At 36.3% G+C, this 17,918-nt stretch overlaps 1 protein-coding gene across 1 annotated transcript in view; it reads left to right on the forward strand.

Moving 5' to 3' along the window:
* Positions 1-13,466, forward strand: part of LOC103713981 (protein HASTY 1) — a 33,130-nt gene extending 19,664 nt beyond the window's left edge. Inside the window, exons 16-22 of the mRNA XM_008801057.4 lie at positions 8,819-8,922; positions 9,051-9,351; positions 9,550-9,788; positions 10,021-10,524; positions 10,637-10,931; positions 11,011-11,194; positions 12,979-13,466. Of these exons, the coding sequence (XP_008799279.2) occupies positions 8,819-8,922; positions 9,051-9,351; positions 9,550-9,788; positions 10,021-10,524; positions 10,637-10,931; positions 11,011-11,194; positions 12,979-13,052 (1,701 nt within the window). The 3' untranslated portion in view covers positions 13,053-13,466. The remainder of the gene's footprint in view (positions 1-8,818; positions 8,923-9,050; positions 9,352-9,549; positions 9,789-10,020; positions 10,525-10,636; positions 10,932-11,010; positions 11,195-12,978) is intronic.
* Positions 13,467-17,918: the final 4,452 nt, after the last annotated feature.

A 17,918-nucleotide genomic window follows, 5' to 3' on the forward strand; every position in this document is an offset into this window, starting at 1 on the left:
CTGCATTCTCAAGGTTAGATTCATCCAAATGAACAAGGCCATTTATCCATTTTCAATTAAACAAATATACTGAGAGTAATGAACTTATAAATGAAGTATCAATTTAACTTATAGCATGCTCTAGATAATTGCTTGTTAATCATCAAAATAACACTATCATCCTCAATCTCCCCCTTTTTGATGATTACAAAATAAAGAGTATAAGCCTATTGATACTTGTCTTTAAAATCAGTTTATAAAAGGGATTAAACTGCTGAATTTCAGCTTTTCATATATACTTGTGAAATCTCCCCCTATATCATTTAAATGTTGCCAATTTGACTCTTTGAATTGCTCCCCCTTTCATTTATAATTCATTAGCGATGAAACTTCAAAAATTTGAGATAATATGAGTTTCAGGCTATGTATCGGGGTGCGAGAGGTGCGTGCCAAATTCTGAATTTATGTGTGCCAAATTCTGAAATTTGATATAAATTTTTGAGTTGATCATTTTCATTGTTGCAAATTGCTCCTCCTTGGATGTATATGCTTTCCTATATGATTTTCAATTTGTTTTACAAATTATTTCTCTTTCTTTCTTTACTTCTCCTCTTATTACTCTTTCTTTACTTCTCCCCCTTTTTGTTACTCTATTTACTCTAAAGATATCTTTACTTCTCCCTTTACTTCTCCTAAGATACTCTTTTCTCTTTCTTTCTTTACTTCTCCTCTTATTACTCTTTCTTTACTTCTCCCCCTTTTTGTTACTCTATTTACTCTAAAGATATCTTTACTTCTCCCTTTACTTCTCCTAAGATACTCTTTCTTTACTTCTCCGCCAAGATGATCTTTGCTTCTCCTAAAGTACTCTTTCTTTACTTCTCCCCCTTTTTGTTATCATCAAAAAGATACATGGGAAAAAATACAATAAATGATAAACTTCAAACTTCATTGATCAAAATAGGAATCATTTTCATACATTCAGACCAAAAACAAAAGCAGATACAATGTTCCTTAATCAAAGTTTAAAGATGCATGATAAACACAAAATACATATGAGAACTAGATACATATCCTAGGCTCTAAACAAGATCATGAGACTCTCCCGGATCGCTTGGCTACGACTCTCTTGGGTCCCATTTCTCCAAGATCTTGAAGTAATCTACTGTTTGGAGATGATTGGAGAAGATTTGAGAGTGGGGAATAGGGTTTTCAGAAGAGGACAAGGGCAAACAGTGCCCTAGATAGCTCACGGGTCCCCCTTTTAACAGTGGGATCCCGACGTTGGGTCGACTCAAGAAACTTCTTGGGTCGACTCAACGTTGGGTCGACCCTATTCTGGGTTGGGTTGACCCAAGTGCAGTATTTTTCTTTTCTCTTCCTTTTTGCTTCTAAAAATTTTTCTGGCTTCCAATCCTTATAAATTCTTTCTAGGACAATGATACATGAGTAAGGAATCTATAGATAACAAGTTTGACTCATGTTTCATGGATTTTTAGAAATTGGAGGAATGTATCATGAGACTACTGGCTCCCTTTTATATTTCTTCAATAAAAAGGATCACATATACCCAATTCTCTCCTTAGCGTGCAGAATCTATCTTCACTCAAGGGTTTTGTGAATATGTCGGCTAATTGTTTTTCAGTACATATATGCTCAATACATATGTTTCCATTTTGCACATGATCCCTAATAAAATGATATCTTATTTCTATGTGTTTGGCTTTAGGAATGAGATATTAAGGATGTAAGCCAGAAGTGATCTCTAAATGTAGATTCCAAAGATATTTTTCAAATCAAGTGTAGATGGAATCTTTTTCAAGTTATTTCAAGGAGTATCAAGAATAATATTCAAAGAAGGCACGAATGAAAACTCAACATCTTTATATATATATATATATTAAGTATATAACAAGATGAGAGCAATCTAATTAATTTTCAGAGTATAGTATAAGAGCAAATAAAGATCAAAACTTATATACTCGAAAAACATAAGATTATGTTGAATCCTTAATTCTTAATGACTTCAAAGTTCTTTCATGATATAAAAGTATTGGAGCATAGATACCAAAATATGAATTTATGCAATGTAGGATATAAAATTCAAGGCTTTGAAAGTTCTTTTAGAGTTCTCTTAAAAATTTTCTTTTACTCCTTTAAAGATCATAGCATCAAAATCAATTAAAATGAATTGGCTCAGGATTGAAACACCAAAGTGCAAGCCAATAAGAACTCATAAGTAGATTCCAAGATAAATTTTCAAAATTAAGACAGATGGAATCCTTTTCAATTAAATTTTCAGAGATAAATGATTTACCGATGAATACAGATGGAAATCCAACTTTCAAAAGATATTCAATGAAGCACAAAGTTTAATACCACTTTACATTTAGTATTCTTTCTCTCATCTTTAGTTGTGAATTTACATGATTAAGTTCTATATGATCTCTCCCTCTGAAATTTTCTTTCTCTTAAGAATCATTTGAGTGAGCTGAAATATTTCTAGACTTAAAATCATTCACTCTTTTAATAATATATATATGAAGCACAATAAATCTTTTCAATATCAAAATAAAATCATATATTAAAAATATTTGTTTGCAATCAAGATCATCGAAAGACACATCATTCAGACCAATATTAGTACACTTTGAAGATAAGAAATGATATGTTTCAGATGCGTATCGGGGCAAGCAATCAAGGCATCAGAATTATTCTATTTTTCTTAAGCTGTAGTTTTATCTAGAAATTCATATTGAGTTTAAGCTTTTATACAAAATCAGATTCTGAATTTCATAAAGATTCTCAAGGAGGCTTTCAAAGTTGTAATTTGAGATATGTATCTTCACATTGTAGCTCATCTTAAATCATTACGATTGAAAACACATATTTCAAACATATAAGAGCATATTCAGAATATTTGTAGTTATGTTGAGTTTTGGTATGAATTATATACCAAAGTTAGGCAAGTTGAAGGATAAAACAAAATCAATTCATTTTGCCTAAATAGAGATATCCTTCTCTTCTCCTTTTTACAAATTTATTCAACTTTCAGATTTTAAATATGATTGGAGCATTACAAAATATTGAGAACCCATAATTCAAGACATCATGCCATATGCAAAATATATTATGTGTTAAGTCATGCATTAAAATATTAAGAGCAAGCATGTCAATGATCTAAATCAATTCTTTTCAAATAAACTCCTCCTATTTAAATATAATCTTGCACTGATTTCATCCTTAAAGTGTGTTTTCAAGTGATTAAAAATTTGACTTGATTCTTCTTATATACTTTCATTTTTACCTTCTTATGCTCTATACTCTATTTGCTCCCTATCCGGTGGAGTTGGAAGGGGCACGAGGTACTACCACTAGCCTCCCTCTTGTGCCGTCCCTAATATACCCTACACCGAATAGTTGGGTCAAATAGTGCCGGGTACTACCACTAGCCTCCCCATTGGCACCATCCCTATGATGAGCAATATAGAAATGTTAAAATGTTCACTTCAAACTCTCCCTTTTAAGTGTAATTAATTACGGATTTTATCCCTTTCACTAGTCTCACAAATGTGCCGAATATATTATGCTTGTTTTGCTTTTCCTTAAGATTGAAGTATTTGCCTTTACTTAGATTTTACTTCTCTTGAATAATATCCATTTTCTTTTCTTTATCTCTCTCTCTTTTTGTTATTCTCAAGTAATTTACATGAAAGAGCAGAATAAAGAGATAATCTTATATGCTGCATATAAATGTATATCATGCAAACAGCATTTTCATTATGCCCAATGATTCATAGCTTATCACAAGTTATTTTGAATTAGAGATTTGAGGCATAAACTTGTGTATTTCATGGTTATGCATTATATAGGAAAAGGTAAACTTCAATTTAATCACACCATGAAACAATCATCACTAGCATGAGAATGAAGCATGATATCAAGATGATCAGCAATTAAAGTTTTAATCATGCTACCATATAATTTCAGACTATTAATTTTGCTCAACTAACTCACAAGAGAAGAGTTTAGATTACCAGTGCATTTAGCCAAATACCTTTTAGATTCTTTACACCCTTGGCTGAAGAAAATCTTCCTCTTTTTTTTTGTTTCCAAGGGAATGTTTATTGTATCTTTCATCGAGGTATCCTTCAAGTTGAAATTTCTTGCTCACAAATCCTGTATCATTAGCAAAATCTTTTTCTTTTCTTGAAGGCAATTCATTAGGTTCTCTAGGATACAAAAACATTCATACAACATATTTCTTAACTAGATGACTCAACATGAGACATGACACTAATTGAATTTGAGTCACTTTACTCAAGAAATTGCCTAAATATAAGCAAGCACAAGTCACTTGAACTAAAGAGATAACTTTATTAATTAATATGGTTCAAGGACACCCATGTGTGGCAATAAGAAGATTTATCAAAGTCAAACCAATTTCTTATTTTCAAAGGCAATTTAGCTTAGATTCTATTTGCTTAAGATAATTATCAATAAGATATACCAGTTAAGTTTTAATCAAATTATCTTAAATAGTTGTTTCTATCAAAATTCAGATTGTTACATAGAATCAAAGTGATAAACTATATTCTCAATAAAAGATCTAGTTTTAATAAGAATAATATAAATTGATCTTTCTACAACTAGTATCTTTTCATTGAATATTCTATATGCATTGCTTAAAGAGTAATATCCAAAGAAATACTTGTTTTATCAGATTTGGCATATATTTCATTCTTGAGAACATAATATGTATAACTGAAAAACATGAAGGTATGCAACATTTGATTTTCTATTTTTCATGAGTTCACATGGGGTTTTCTTTAAAAATAGATTTAATAGAAGCCTTATAATATGACAAGCTGTGATGATAGTATTAATCAACTGCTATCACAAAGCATTGTCCTTACACAACAAAGGTTCTATTTTTTTTTTTTTTTTTTTATAACCCCTATATGCAATAGTGTTCTTGGTGCAAGCACAATTGTATTCAATACCATTTTATCAACAAATTGGTTTTCAAAGCTGTGCCATGAATTTTCACAGTTTGCAAACCTTTTTCATTTGAAATCTTTTGTAAGTTTGTGCCAAAGCAGAAAATATTTCAATTTAAGTGCCAAGAATAAAACCAACATTAGCTTTGAGAAATCATCCATAATTACAAAATTAGAGAGCTTATCTCCTAGCTTCACAATCCTAGAGATCCAAATAAGTTCTTATGGAGAATTTCCAACGGCTAAAAGGTGGAAACAATATTTTCAAATTTAGAAATGATTCTAGTTTATTTTTCTAGATGACATACATAGCAAACTTTGACCTTGCAAAAATTAATCTAAGTGAACCAATGACAAGGTCTTTTGAAATTAAGTCCATACTAGTATGAGTTGATTTTATATGCCAAAAGTGGTTTCTTTAATCTTGGTATTCATAGTGCATATATTTAAAGGCATACCAAGTATACATTCTCATGTCTATGATCAATAAGATAATACCATTGATAAAAACTCTCAATCAAGTAGATAGAGAATTCATAGAGTTATTCTTAATAAATTGATTAATCATTTAGCAACTTACCAGCAGTAAGTAAGGCATACTATAAAATGAAGTGATTTGATTATATTTTTAAAAATATTACCTATATCACAAAATTGATTAATACCTCCAATTTATGTTTTAATTAGATACTAAGGCAAAGAGAATGATGAGATGCAAGGATTACTAATTTCATTATTCTTTTCATTTCAATTATTTTTCTAAAGTATATTTTAAGTTTCATTCTTTAATATATGTCTAGAGCACCCAATTTCTAAATTAGCATCTTTTGTTGGAGCCTTGAGTGCTAGACACACCTACAGAAAATATTCAGATTTTCAACTTAGGAACCCAAGCTCTTTTGGGTCCTTGTAGGTTAGCTATTATTGTTCCTTTTGGAACCCATATTTTCTTAATGGCTATTTTGTCCATAGGCTTGCAGAATTTAGGATTATAAGGAATGTATTTCTGCATACTCTTATTAAATTTAACAAACATTGATTTAATATAAGTGGATGATGGATTTTTAATTTTCTGTTTTTGTTCATTAGGTTCATTAGATAAATTAGAATCCGTTTTAGGATAGATAGTGGAGGATTTAACACATATATCATTAAGGAATTTTTGTGTGTACCAAGATTGATATCCTAATCCAGCCTTTTCAAATTCAGCTCTTTGATTATTTATCATTAAGTTCAGTTTTTCAGAGCTGATAGTAAATTTTTCAACTATAGGCTTAAATTTGTTAACTTCTTTAGTTAGCCTTTCATTGTCTTCTGAAAGTAATTTATTATTTTTCTGAGTTATATTATAGCTTTCAGCAAGAGATAGATTTTTCTGATTTAGCTTTTTATTCTTTAAACTAAGCTTCTTATATTCTAAGTATAAATCAGAAAAAGCATCATGAAGTTCATCAAATGTAAAATCAGATTGAGCTTCAGTATGTACTTAATTTTTGAATGAGAAATCACTTTGTGTTCGAGTACATACCTCATCTTCATGTGCTCCAAAGCATAGATTTTCAGTTTCAGTTTGATGCTCTTCTTCTTCGGAACTAGTTTCAAATTCACTAGAAACGTTAGTGCATTCATATTTAACTTCAAGCATATTCCATATTTCCTTAGCAGTTATGCAAAAAGAGATGCTATTAAGTTCACTATCATCCAATGCACAATATAGAATATTCATGGCTTTTGCATTTTGCTGAGCCCTTTCTTTATCATGATTAGTGTTTGTGTGTAGCCCATTGACTATGATACTCCATAAATCGTAGTCATGTGCTTGAATGAAAATGCGCATGCGTGCTTTCCAATATGTGTAGTTTATACCATCAAATAGTGGAGGTCTATCAATTAATTGTCCCTCACTCATAGAATATCCCACTTGGGTTGTCATGATCTTTAACTCTTGATTGTGAGATCAATGAGTACTATTAGAGCACCTTGCTCTGATATCACTTGTTGCCCAAGGTGACAAGCCAAGAGGGGGGGTGAATTGGTTTCTTCTAAATTTTGGTGCTTTAAACGTTTTCTTAATTAAGTGCGGTGGATGCTTCCTTGAACTATTTGAATGATTTAAACTAGTGCAAAGATAGAAGATGATGCAAGAATAAACGTAAGCACAAGCACAACACAAACACAACAATATATAGTGGTTCGGTGTTCTCCTTAGCACCTACGTCCACTCCCCAAGCGTCCCCTTGGGAATTCACTATAATCCCGCGGATTACAGTTGGATTGTTTTCCGGGCTCACAATCCAAAAACCTTTGTTGGTTTTGCGGGCTCACCAACGAACCTATACACTTGGTTTTCCGGGTTCACCAAAAACCTTTGTTGGTTTTGCGGGATCACCAACGAACCTATACACTTGGTTTTCCGGGTTCACCAAAAACCTTTGTTGGTTTTGCGGGCTCACCAACGAACCTTTACAAAGTGTTTAACAAATAAAAAGAAAAGATTCAAACTCCTAAATGAGCATATAAAACAATATGAACTACAAAGAAGAGTTAGAAAGTATTTATCGCTTTGAAGTCAAGGATGCTTCACTCTTCAAGGGAGGATGGAGCTCTTGATGACTCTTTGAATCTGCTCAACCCCTTTCTTTTGACTCTTGAATGAAGCACTTGGATGAAGCTTGCCTTGCTAGGGTTCTCTTTTGAATGCACTTGATGTATTTTCCCAAAAGCTTGCTTTCTCTGATGAATACTCCCTCTTAAATACTTCTCCAACCTCCAAATAGTCCTTTCTGACCGTTGGATTGAAGAAACTAGCCGTTTATAGCCGTTGGGAGTCCAAAAAGCATTTCTGCACAACTAGCCGTTATGTTCAGCCCGTGTTTGGGTCGGCTCAACCTGTCCTTGGGTCGACCCAACCTTCACTTGGGTCGACTCAAACATTCCTTGGGTCGACCCTCTCAGAAACCACAGAAACCTCAATTTCAGCCTTCCTTCCCATGGGTCGACCCAACCATTCTTTGGGTCGACTCAAAGTTCACTTGGGTCGACTCAACTTCTTCTTGGGTCGACCCTCTCAGTAATTCCAGAGAACCATTTTCTGTCTGTCTTTCTGTCTTGCCTTTGGGTCGACCCTCTCAGGGTTTGGGTCGACTCAAGATTGGGTCGACTCAACCACTGTGTGGGTCGGCCCTCTCAGTAAATCCAGAGAGCATTCTTCTGTTGTGTTTTGAGGTTCTTTGGAGGTTGGGTCGACTCATGCTTACCTTGGGTCGACCCAACTCACTGTTCATTTGTGCCATTTTTGCAGGAGTGTGCCAGATGACTTCTTGATGTGCCGGGGTCGACCCAATCAACCTATGGGTCGACTCAAACCACACTTTGCTGCATTCTCAAGGTTAGATTCATCCAAATGAACAAGGCCATTTATCCATTTTCAATTAAACAAATATACTGAGAGTAATGAACTTATAAATGAAGTATCAATTTAACTTATAGCATGCTCTAGATAATTGCTTGTTAATCATCAAAATAACACTATCATCCTCAGGCCTGCCCTCCAAATTTGTCTATTTTATCTTATTTATTGTTTTCATGGAGCATGCATTTCATGTGCCTCTTATCCTGTACACGTATAAATGCGGCATGTCAAATGAAATTTGTTTACCCTGATTCTGAAAGAAAAGAAAGTAAGAAAGGAAGGAAATCTTTCCATTTTGAATGCCAAAAAATAGAATCGCACAGTAGGTAACTAGAAATATGGCATTGTGCAGCTTGCATATCTTTAATACCTCTGTCAAATAGAAAAACGTCATTATATTTTAACAATTATATTTTTGATGCAATAGGGTATTGCTGACATGATGGCTTATCTCCAAGGAAAGGGTCAGTTACTTCGTGGTGAGAATAATCTTCTAGGTGAAGCATTTCTTGTCATGGCATCATCAGCTGGGTAAGTACATCACCTCGTGCTTACCCATGTCATGCACCTTTCAAACAGCTTAGAGTAGTTCTTGATGTACTATTTTTCCTCATAGAGCACTTGTGAATCGATATCTTATTCTATTTTTTTACATATAGGATTCAACAACATCAGGAAGTGTTAGCCTGGTTACTTGAACCTTTAAGTAAACAGTGGACATCATTAGAATGGCAAAATGCTTACTTGTCTGACCCATTTGGTCTGCCACGTCTTTGCTCCGACACACAATTTATGTGGTCAATTTTCCATACTGTAACATGCTTTGAGAAAGCTCTAAAAAGGAGTGGAACTAAAAAGGCTATGATGAATCTGCAAGGATGCTCCACACCCACAGATATTTCCACTTATCCCCATCCCATGTCTCGTCATTTATCATGGATGCTGCCCCCTCTATTAAGGGTAAGTTAATATTTGTAAGAAGCAAGAAGCTTCTGTATCCTTTTTTTTTCTTCCTTTTCTTTTTTGGTTGGGGTAGGGAGGTGGGGGTGGTTTGCTTACCTGAAAACATATTAAGGTATGCAAAATTTTTAGTGCATTGCAAGGATAAATTTGTTCTTTGAGGCATTTTCAGTGCGGTGTACTTTTGTTCATCTGCAGCTGCTTCGTTCTGTGCATGCTCTTTGGTCTCAACCAATAGCTCAAGCTTTGACAGGTGAACTAAGAGCAGCGAAGAGTATGAGCCACGTTGAGCAGGCTACTCTTCTTGGGGAAAGCAATATTAAACCACCAAAAGGTCAGTTGAGTTTTGCTGATGGGTCTCAGATGGACATGAACAGGGAAGGAGAGTCAAATGAAAACGACATAAGGAACTGGTTGAAGGGTATCAGGGACAGTGGGTAAGCATTGGACTTACTGCATGTCTTTTACTCCTATGGGTTCTGAAATTTGTTTCTCCTCTTTTGCCTTGTCTATTGCTTTTAGTTTTGACTGAATGTTATGATGTATTATAAATTAATATGCATGTCACTGGGATATTAAACATGCTGGTAGTTACTGCTGCATCTCTTGCAATCTTTGGCATCTCTTTAACATATATCCCAATAAAGCAGTTGTTTTGCATTGCTGCAGGTATAATGTCATAGGCCTCTCAGCAACTATTGGAGATGCCTTTTTCCGATGTGTAGAGAGTCCTTCTGTTGCACTAGCCCTTATGGAGAATGTCCAATCAATGGAATTCAGACACATACGCCAACTAATTCATTTAGTTATTATTCCTTTGGTCAAGTTCTGTCCTGCGGATTTGTGGGGGACATGGCTTGAAAACCTCTTGCATCCATTATTCCTCAACTGCGAGCAAGCTCTTACTTGTTCATGGTCCTGTCTTCTGCACGAGGGTAGAGCAAAGGTTCCTGATACCTTCGGTAATCTTTCTGGATTGGAGCTAATGGTGGAAGTAATGGAAGAAAAGTTGCTGCGTGATTTGACTCGTGAGATATGTTCTCTTCTCTCAGTTTTAGCTTCACCAGGTTTAAACAGTGGACTTCCATCCTTGGAGCAACTTGGGCCCGCCAATCGCCTGGAAGTGTCTTCGCTCAGAGATTTGGATGCTTTTGTCTCAAATTCTATGATTGGGTAATTTTCATAATATTATTTGCTATAACCCTCACTAAGCTTCAGTTTTTTATTCTTATCCACTCTAGGATTATCATAAGAGTTGGAGCTGAAAATTATGGTTCACTTGCAGCTTTCTCATTATGCACAAAGGTCTTGCTCTTCCTGCAATGAGGATAAGTATTGAAGTGTTTGCATGGACAGATGGTGAAGCAGTGAATAAAGTTATCCCTTTTTGTGGATCTCTCATTCTTCTTGCTATATCAACAAATAATGTGGAACTTAGAGAGTTTGTTGCTAAGGATTTGTTCTATGCAATAATTCAAGGTCTCGCCCTGGAGTCAAATGCTATTATCAGTGCCGATCTTGTTGGTCTTTGTCGTGAAATATATGTTTATCTAGCAGATAGAGATCCAGCACCTAGACAGGTAATTTAGAAATTACATTCTATTTTTGGCTTTAAAGTCATGTAAACATGCTTTAACATTGCAAAATTTCTATGCGTAGATTTTGTTGTCCCTTCCTTGTATTAAACGAGAAGATCTACTTGCTTTTGAGGATGCTCTGACAAAAACTAGTAGTCCTAAAGAACAAAAGCAACATATGAGGAGCTTGCTTTTAATAGCTACTGGAAACAAGTTGAAAGCTCTTGCTGCTCAGAAGAGCACAAATGTCATAACCAATGTGACAGGTGCGCACATGACCTTTACCTTTTTCTTTGTTCAGTATCCTATTATTTTGAGTTTCGTATCTGGATGTTCTGCTATTGCCTAAAATTTTATGTCTATTATTTCTTTTACTGCCTTAGACCTGATTTTGCTGAAAATGTCTTTATTGTTGGAATGCATTCAAGTTTCATATAATGTGATCAATGCAACAGCAAAATACTTCATTCTGCACGCTGGTGCCAGCTTATGAATGCACTGGGCATACAAAAACAGATGGGTTTCTCTTTTAATATCAAAAAATAAACTTCATAACCTTGATATTGCGGGCTTGTCGAATGCTGGTCTAATACTGGCATGATATATGTGATTCCTTGCTCGTGCTTGGCACCAGCCAATACCGTGCCATTGCTGCCTGCCAATGAGGTGCTGATAAATGATTAAATTTTCAAGGCTCTGTGCAAGGTCAGTATGCGAAAGATTTCAACACTGGGCACTAACATAGTATGTACTATTCCGTAGTGTGTGTCAAGTGGTACCTAAAATCTTGTTTCACAAAGTCAGCCTGTACTGTGAATTATATGTTATAATGTAGTAAAGCCATCATTAGACATGCTCAAATAAATCAAATTAGAAAATGGTATCTTGGGTATGTCCACCCCACCAGCAGATGTAAATAAGTCAAAAAGTTGATTATATCATCATCTTTGACCATCGAACTAAAACATCAAAGTTGCATTTGTGTGGCAATACAAGGCAGATGTAAATAAGTCAAAAAGTTGATTCTATGATCAGCTTTGACCATCGAACTAAAACATCAAAGTTGCATTTGTGTGGCAATACAAGTGGTGCCAAGAAGTTACATGTCTATTACATAATGGTGAGTAGCCCATCCCCTACTTGACTGCCCTTGATTTAGATCCAGAATTATTCCGATCCATGCACAAACTACTCCACGACCAAGCTTAAACTGCTTAAACTGCTAGAATTTCTCCAAACCACTGAAGCACACAAAGCCAAGCCTTGAACCACCCTGGTGCATCGAACAAGGTCTTAACCAACCACGAACTAACCATTTCAAGTCAACCCGAGCTCATTCAAAGTACGGAGACAAATCATGGGTTTTCAAACTCAGAATTGCTCCCCACAAAAACAGGGTGCCAACATGTTGGGTGAAAGCTACAGAGGCTTAAAACTCTTTGGCTCCAATCAATATCAAGTTATTAACTACCTCGACAGGACTGAAACCAAATGATGGTAATAGAAAACATACTAATTCTGGAGCCTTGGTGTATGAGAGTTTGTACAATGCCATTGAGTGGAATAATCAATTGTCAACTGTATGATAACTGTATTGGTACTTCAAATCGCGTGAAGATGTGTTGAATAAAGTTTGCTTCCAAATTATATGATGAGTTTGTTTGATATGTTTGGGAAACTTGGTCTTTACTTCACGCATCATCATTGATTTAGACATTATTTATCGTGAATGGATGCTACAGTCTTGAGTCGCATGTATCTGGAATGCTGGCTCGGGGGTATAACATACTGTCTTAAGTGTATTTCTTTCCAACCTGTGGACATGTGATTCTTTGAGGCTACTGATTGCATGTTCATGCACAACTGAAGAAGGGAATATGATGCGTATAAACTATTGTCAAATAGACCGTTCATAGATTTCTTTTAGTACATCTGATTTACAGTCTTTCAGATAAAAGTGTTCTTCCTAATCGTGCTTGTCATCAATTATTTTTGGAAGGTCTTTTTATATGACACCATTCATTGACTTTTATTTACCATTGATGCTCAGCTAAAACCCATAGCTCAGCCGCTGGACCCAGTGTTGAAGAAGATAATGTCATTGGATTAGCAGCAATAACGTGAGACATCCATCATTTGTGGGATTCATATGTTTCCATTGGCTGATCGCCTGTACAAAAATAGATTTCAAGGCCTCAAACAGAGTGATAACCTGAAGGCTTTTCAACAGACGCACAGACAAAGTGAGTGCAGGGGCTGCACTGGCTGCAGACAAGAGGAGAATCGTGTAGTGTTTAGATAATGATATTATAACTGTTACAGTTTCAGCTGTTGTTGTCGAACCAGCTATATATGGAACTTCCAATAGCTTGAAAAAAAGAAAAAAAAAATCTCCGATAATTATCTACAGAATGGAACCCGGTGAAATGGCTGTGCTCAAAGCTTGATTGACTTGTAAAAGAAATTGTTCCTACTCGGTTCCGCTGTACATTTAAATTTTAGTCTAATTTTGTGCCTCTGAAATCCATTGGCTTCGCATGTCCAGTCTCTTTTTCTTAACCGAGACTGCGATTTCCGACAAGGATATCTCTTGTTCCGCAAGAACCATGCATGAAGACATCATGCCATCAAATCATCAAGCTATGAAAGCTGGCCATTGCATTTTTTGCACTGTGCTCATTTCCTGAAAAATGTGCAGCTTTGTACCAAAAAAAGAGAGAAAAACTTCAGCGCATGTCATCATGTATTGATCTTGGGTTACCTGCACCTCTTCACCATGTCATGGCGTTCAAAGCCTCTGAAGTGACATCATAAGAACATACCTGCTCAACTATTAGCTGTCGTTGGCTCTACGTTGGTGAGATGATGTGCGAGCTGGTGGCTTTTCTAATGTCATGCTTGATTGTGACTGCGAGGCAGGCCATAACTGCAGCGGAAGTTTGTTTTTCTACCGTCGTAAGGGAGATGACGACCAGCCATTATTTGTCCAATCAAACCTTTGAATAATTTTAATTTAAAATAAATGAATAATGGCTGTTATAATGGGCTATGATTAGCTGCTGTAGAATTATGACATTTTACCATTAGATCACTTGTTACAAAATAATATATTGCTATTGGAACTGACATTTAGGTGAACATAGGGTGGATTTCCTTTGAGAACAACAGAGGATGGAATAATTTCTATTCCTCCTGAAATATTAGTCTGCTTCACTCTGGTAATTATGTTATCTTCATACCAAGTTGTTCATAACAAGCTAGGGCTGGGCTCGGCTTGGTAAGAAGTACATTCAAGCTTGATGCAACTAAAGAACAAGCTAGGCTTAATCATATCTGAAATCTTAACTCGCAAACAATAATCTAAGCCTTAAGCTTACAAAAATAAACAGGCACCTTGGCATAAAGTTTTTTTTTAAAAAAAACAGGCATTTCATATATTACAAGTAACGCATACATCCAATAAAATCAAAAAAACAAAAGGTCACGAAGTACTAGCTACGTCGGCAGCCATCCAATTCGCAGCCTCTTTAGCTACTCTAAATACACGCTTGTTTGTAGGGCTACTCTATCTCTCATATAGAAAGCTTCTCGAAGCCTACTTAGTACACATGGCAAAAAAAAAAAAAAAAGCTTCCTATTTTATGTGATCTCTGTTCATTTATCTATTTGAGAACTACAGATAAACCTTGTGTACAGTGACTCGAAACATGCATTCTTTTGAGTTTACTTTGGCCTCTTCCATGTCAAACGAGTCCTTAACTTCCTAAAGCCAAAAGCACGACGGACAAATTGCCCCACTGGGAAAAATACCCAAAAAATTTTCGGTTTGTAGCCACTGTCACTCAAAAATGACACATCATAGAGAAACGCCTGAGTGGTCATGGTGTCAGAGCAGCCTGCCCGAGAACTGAATGATTATTTATAGGTGACAAATGGGTGACAAATTGGTACTGCCGTTCTCTAAGCAAGAGTCGTATCAAAGTCACTTAGAATTCCCATGTTCAAAACAATCTTTCCGTACACTGACCAGAAGAAAAAAAAAATCATAATCCTCCCGTCCTGCATATGACCATGGGTGAAAACCAACTCCACTTGCCCTCCACCGTGTGTCCTTCCCGAAACCGTGTGAAGGTTACCAATGGGCGCGTTTGCATCGCTTAGAGCTGAACTCCCCCAATTTCCTAAGTTTCACGAATCTTAAATTTCAGTCATTCGAATTTTGAATTCTAAATTTAGAATTTCTAATTAGAACTAATGCAAGCTAGAACAATATTATGGGTTGGTGCATAAAATGATCCTCCCGATACTTGGTGGGATGGCATCATATATTTTAGAATCCATCTCGTATTTGTTTCCTTCACGGGAAAGACTTTTAAAAAGACCCTCTCGATGATGACCTGGGCATCGTCGATTGGCTTCTAACATCGATCATTGCTATTGAAGCATTATTGGTGGGATCCATACCATCCTAATTTTGTAGGTCAACTTGGCATTGTTAGATCCTATTCGGACGGTGACTGTGGCTATAATTGATGGTTAGTTTTTTACAAATCTAAAATTTGATCTATCGGAATTGGGGTTACTTATTTGAATTTTGAATTCTAAATTTAGAATTTCTAATGAGAACTAATGCGAGCTCGAACAATATTATGGGTTGGTGCATAAAATGTACTCTTAGCCCTCTCAGGTTAGATTTGTCTGCTTCGCCGTGCTAGTATGTTGAAAAAATACAGAAATTTTTAATATTTCGTACATAGGTCTTATACAGCACTTACATAAAAAAAATAGAGTTCAAAAATAAATTATAAAATTCATCAATAATAATTATATAGAATAAGTAACTAGTGCTACAACTTGTTAGAACAAAATAAATAAAAAGAGTAAAGATAACGAGCTTGCACAAGATCAATGTAATTTTTCTATGATGCCAACTATATTCTTAAATTAGTTATTCACAACTTTATGTAAATTCATCTAAAACTTGGACACCAATGCTGTAGGTTGGTGAGCTAGTATAGTGAGTAATGGACAATTTTGTCCTAGCCTCAAGAATTAGCATCAAATTTGCAAAAGTAAACAAAAAAGAAAAGATATTGAGCCCGTAAATTGAGAATGTGATTTTTTTTTTTTTGCAAAATCCTTCTTTTTTGGGGTAATAGCAAGTTGTTTTTACATTGCTCTCTCTTGCTTCTTTTTCTTCTTTTAGTTTTGTCATCTAAAGACACCATGTTCCTTACACGGTCATTTCTGCCCGCATCATACATTCTCCTAGCAGAGTAGGGACCTAGTGGAGGCTGCTACGCAGGGGTGGGCTTGTCCCTTCCTCCCCTTTTTTCTTTTTGGTCCAGCAAGAAAAAAAAGACACCATTTTTTTTAAAAAAAAATTGAATATCCATGTTTCAAAACCAAAGCCTGCAGGATGCAAGAAAAGAAAGCCTGAAGTTAGCTTCAAAGCTACCAACAGAAGACTAAACTAGCCAAGTAATAATCAAAACTACTAAGTGGAAGTTAAATTAAACCTAGAAGTAAGAAAGGATAAAATAAATTTCAAAACCTGAATCCTAAGGAAAAGTAAGGAAGTAAATAAATTTTGGGAATCTAATGGCCACATTCCACTAATTAACATGTTGTATCACACAGCGACCAAGAACTTCACAAAGACTTGCATAGAACCAAGTCACCAACCATACAAAAAAAATATCTTAAAACAACACGAGCTAATATGGACTCGAAGAACAAGCAAATTCATTTGCCAATCTATAACAAGGGTATATAGGAATATTATAGGATCTAGGACCTTTTACAAAAAATAAACTTTTAAAGCTTACAAACTATTTGCCACCGGCAAACTTCTAAGAGAAACTTCTTTTTGACGGTAAACTAATTGGCATTGGAAAGTGTTTTGGGGGGGACCCGAATTTAGTCCCACATCAGCTAGTAGCGGAAAGATTCTGTGCCTTAAATGGGGGGTGGAAATCCTTTCCTCTTGAGGGCCCTTTTGTGGGACAAAACCGTGAGGGCACCAGTCTCCCCCCGTATGCGCTAGACGCGCGGGCCGGAGCGCCCAAAGTGGACAATACCTCGGGAGGAACGCAGTCCTCTTTCTCTGCTAGCTTAATGTGGGCTAACTGTTGCGTGAGGCTCCGGCCAAAGCGTCCGTCCCCGCAACAGATTGGCGCTAGAGGAAGGGGCGCGCCCCTTGCCGCAGACTACCCCTAGGACTGGGAGGCGCCACAGGAACCTTCCCGCTAGGGGGGCTATGTTGTGGGGGGTGCACCCGAATTTAGTCCCACATCGGCTAGTAGCGGAAATGTTCTGTGCCTTAAATGGGGGGTGGAAATCCTTTCCTCTTGAGGGCCCTTTTGTGGGACAAAACCGTGAGGGCACCAGTCTCCCCCCGTCTGCGCCGGACGCGCGGGCCGGAGCGCCCAAAGCGGACAATACCTCGGGAGGAATGCAGTTCTCTTTCTCTGCTAGCTTAATATGGGCTAACTGTTGCGTGAGGCTCCGGCCAAAGCGTCCGCCCCCGCAACAGAAAGGTTAGGACGATAGCTTAATTGCTGTCAGATGACATCTAAAGGTGACAACTCTATCGTCAAATTCTCCGAGTATATGCCTTTGAGTCAGACTAATCGTGACCTTCGGATAGTGCTCCGGGTTCTGTAGATACTTGGTGGGATGACATCATATATTCTAGAATCCATCTCAGACTTGTTTTCTTTACGGGCAAGGCTTTGAAAAGTTCCTCCCGATGATGACCTGGGCATCGTCGATTGGCTTCTAGTAGTGATTGCATTGCTATTGAAATATTATTGGTGGGATCCATACCCTCCTAATTTTGACAATGAACTTGGCATTGTTAGATCTTATTCGGTGGCTACAACTGATGGTTAGTTTTTTACCATTGGTTCAAGTTTTATCTTTGGCTTTGGTCATGCAAGCTACCCTTAACCTTGGATTCTTGAAAATTCCGAGGCACATGACTCAATG

This window comes from Phoenix dactylifera, chromosome 1, assembly GCF_009389715.1.
Source record: "Phoenix dactylifera cultivar Barhee BC4 chromosome 1, palm_55x_up_171113_PBpolish2nd_filt_p, whole genome shotgun sequence".
Taxonomy (NCBI): Eukaryota; Viridiplantae; Streptophyta; class Magnoliopsida; order Arecales; family Arecaceae; genus Phoenix; species Phoenix dactylifera.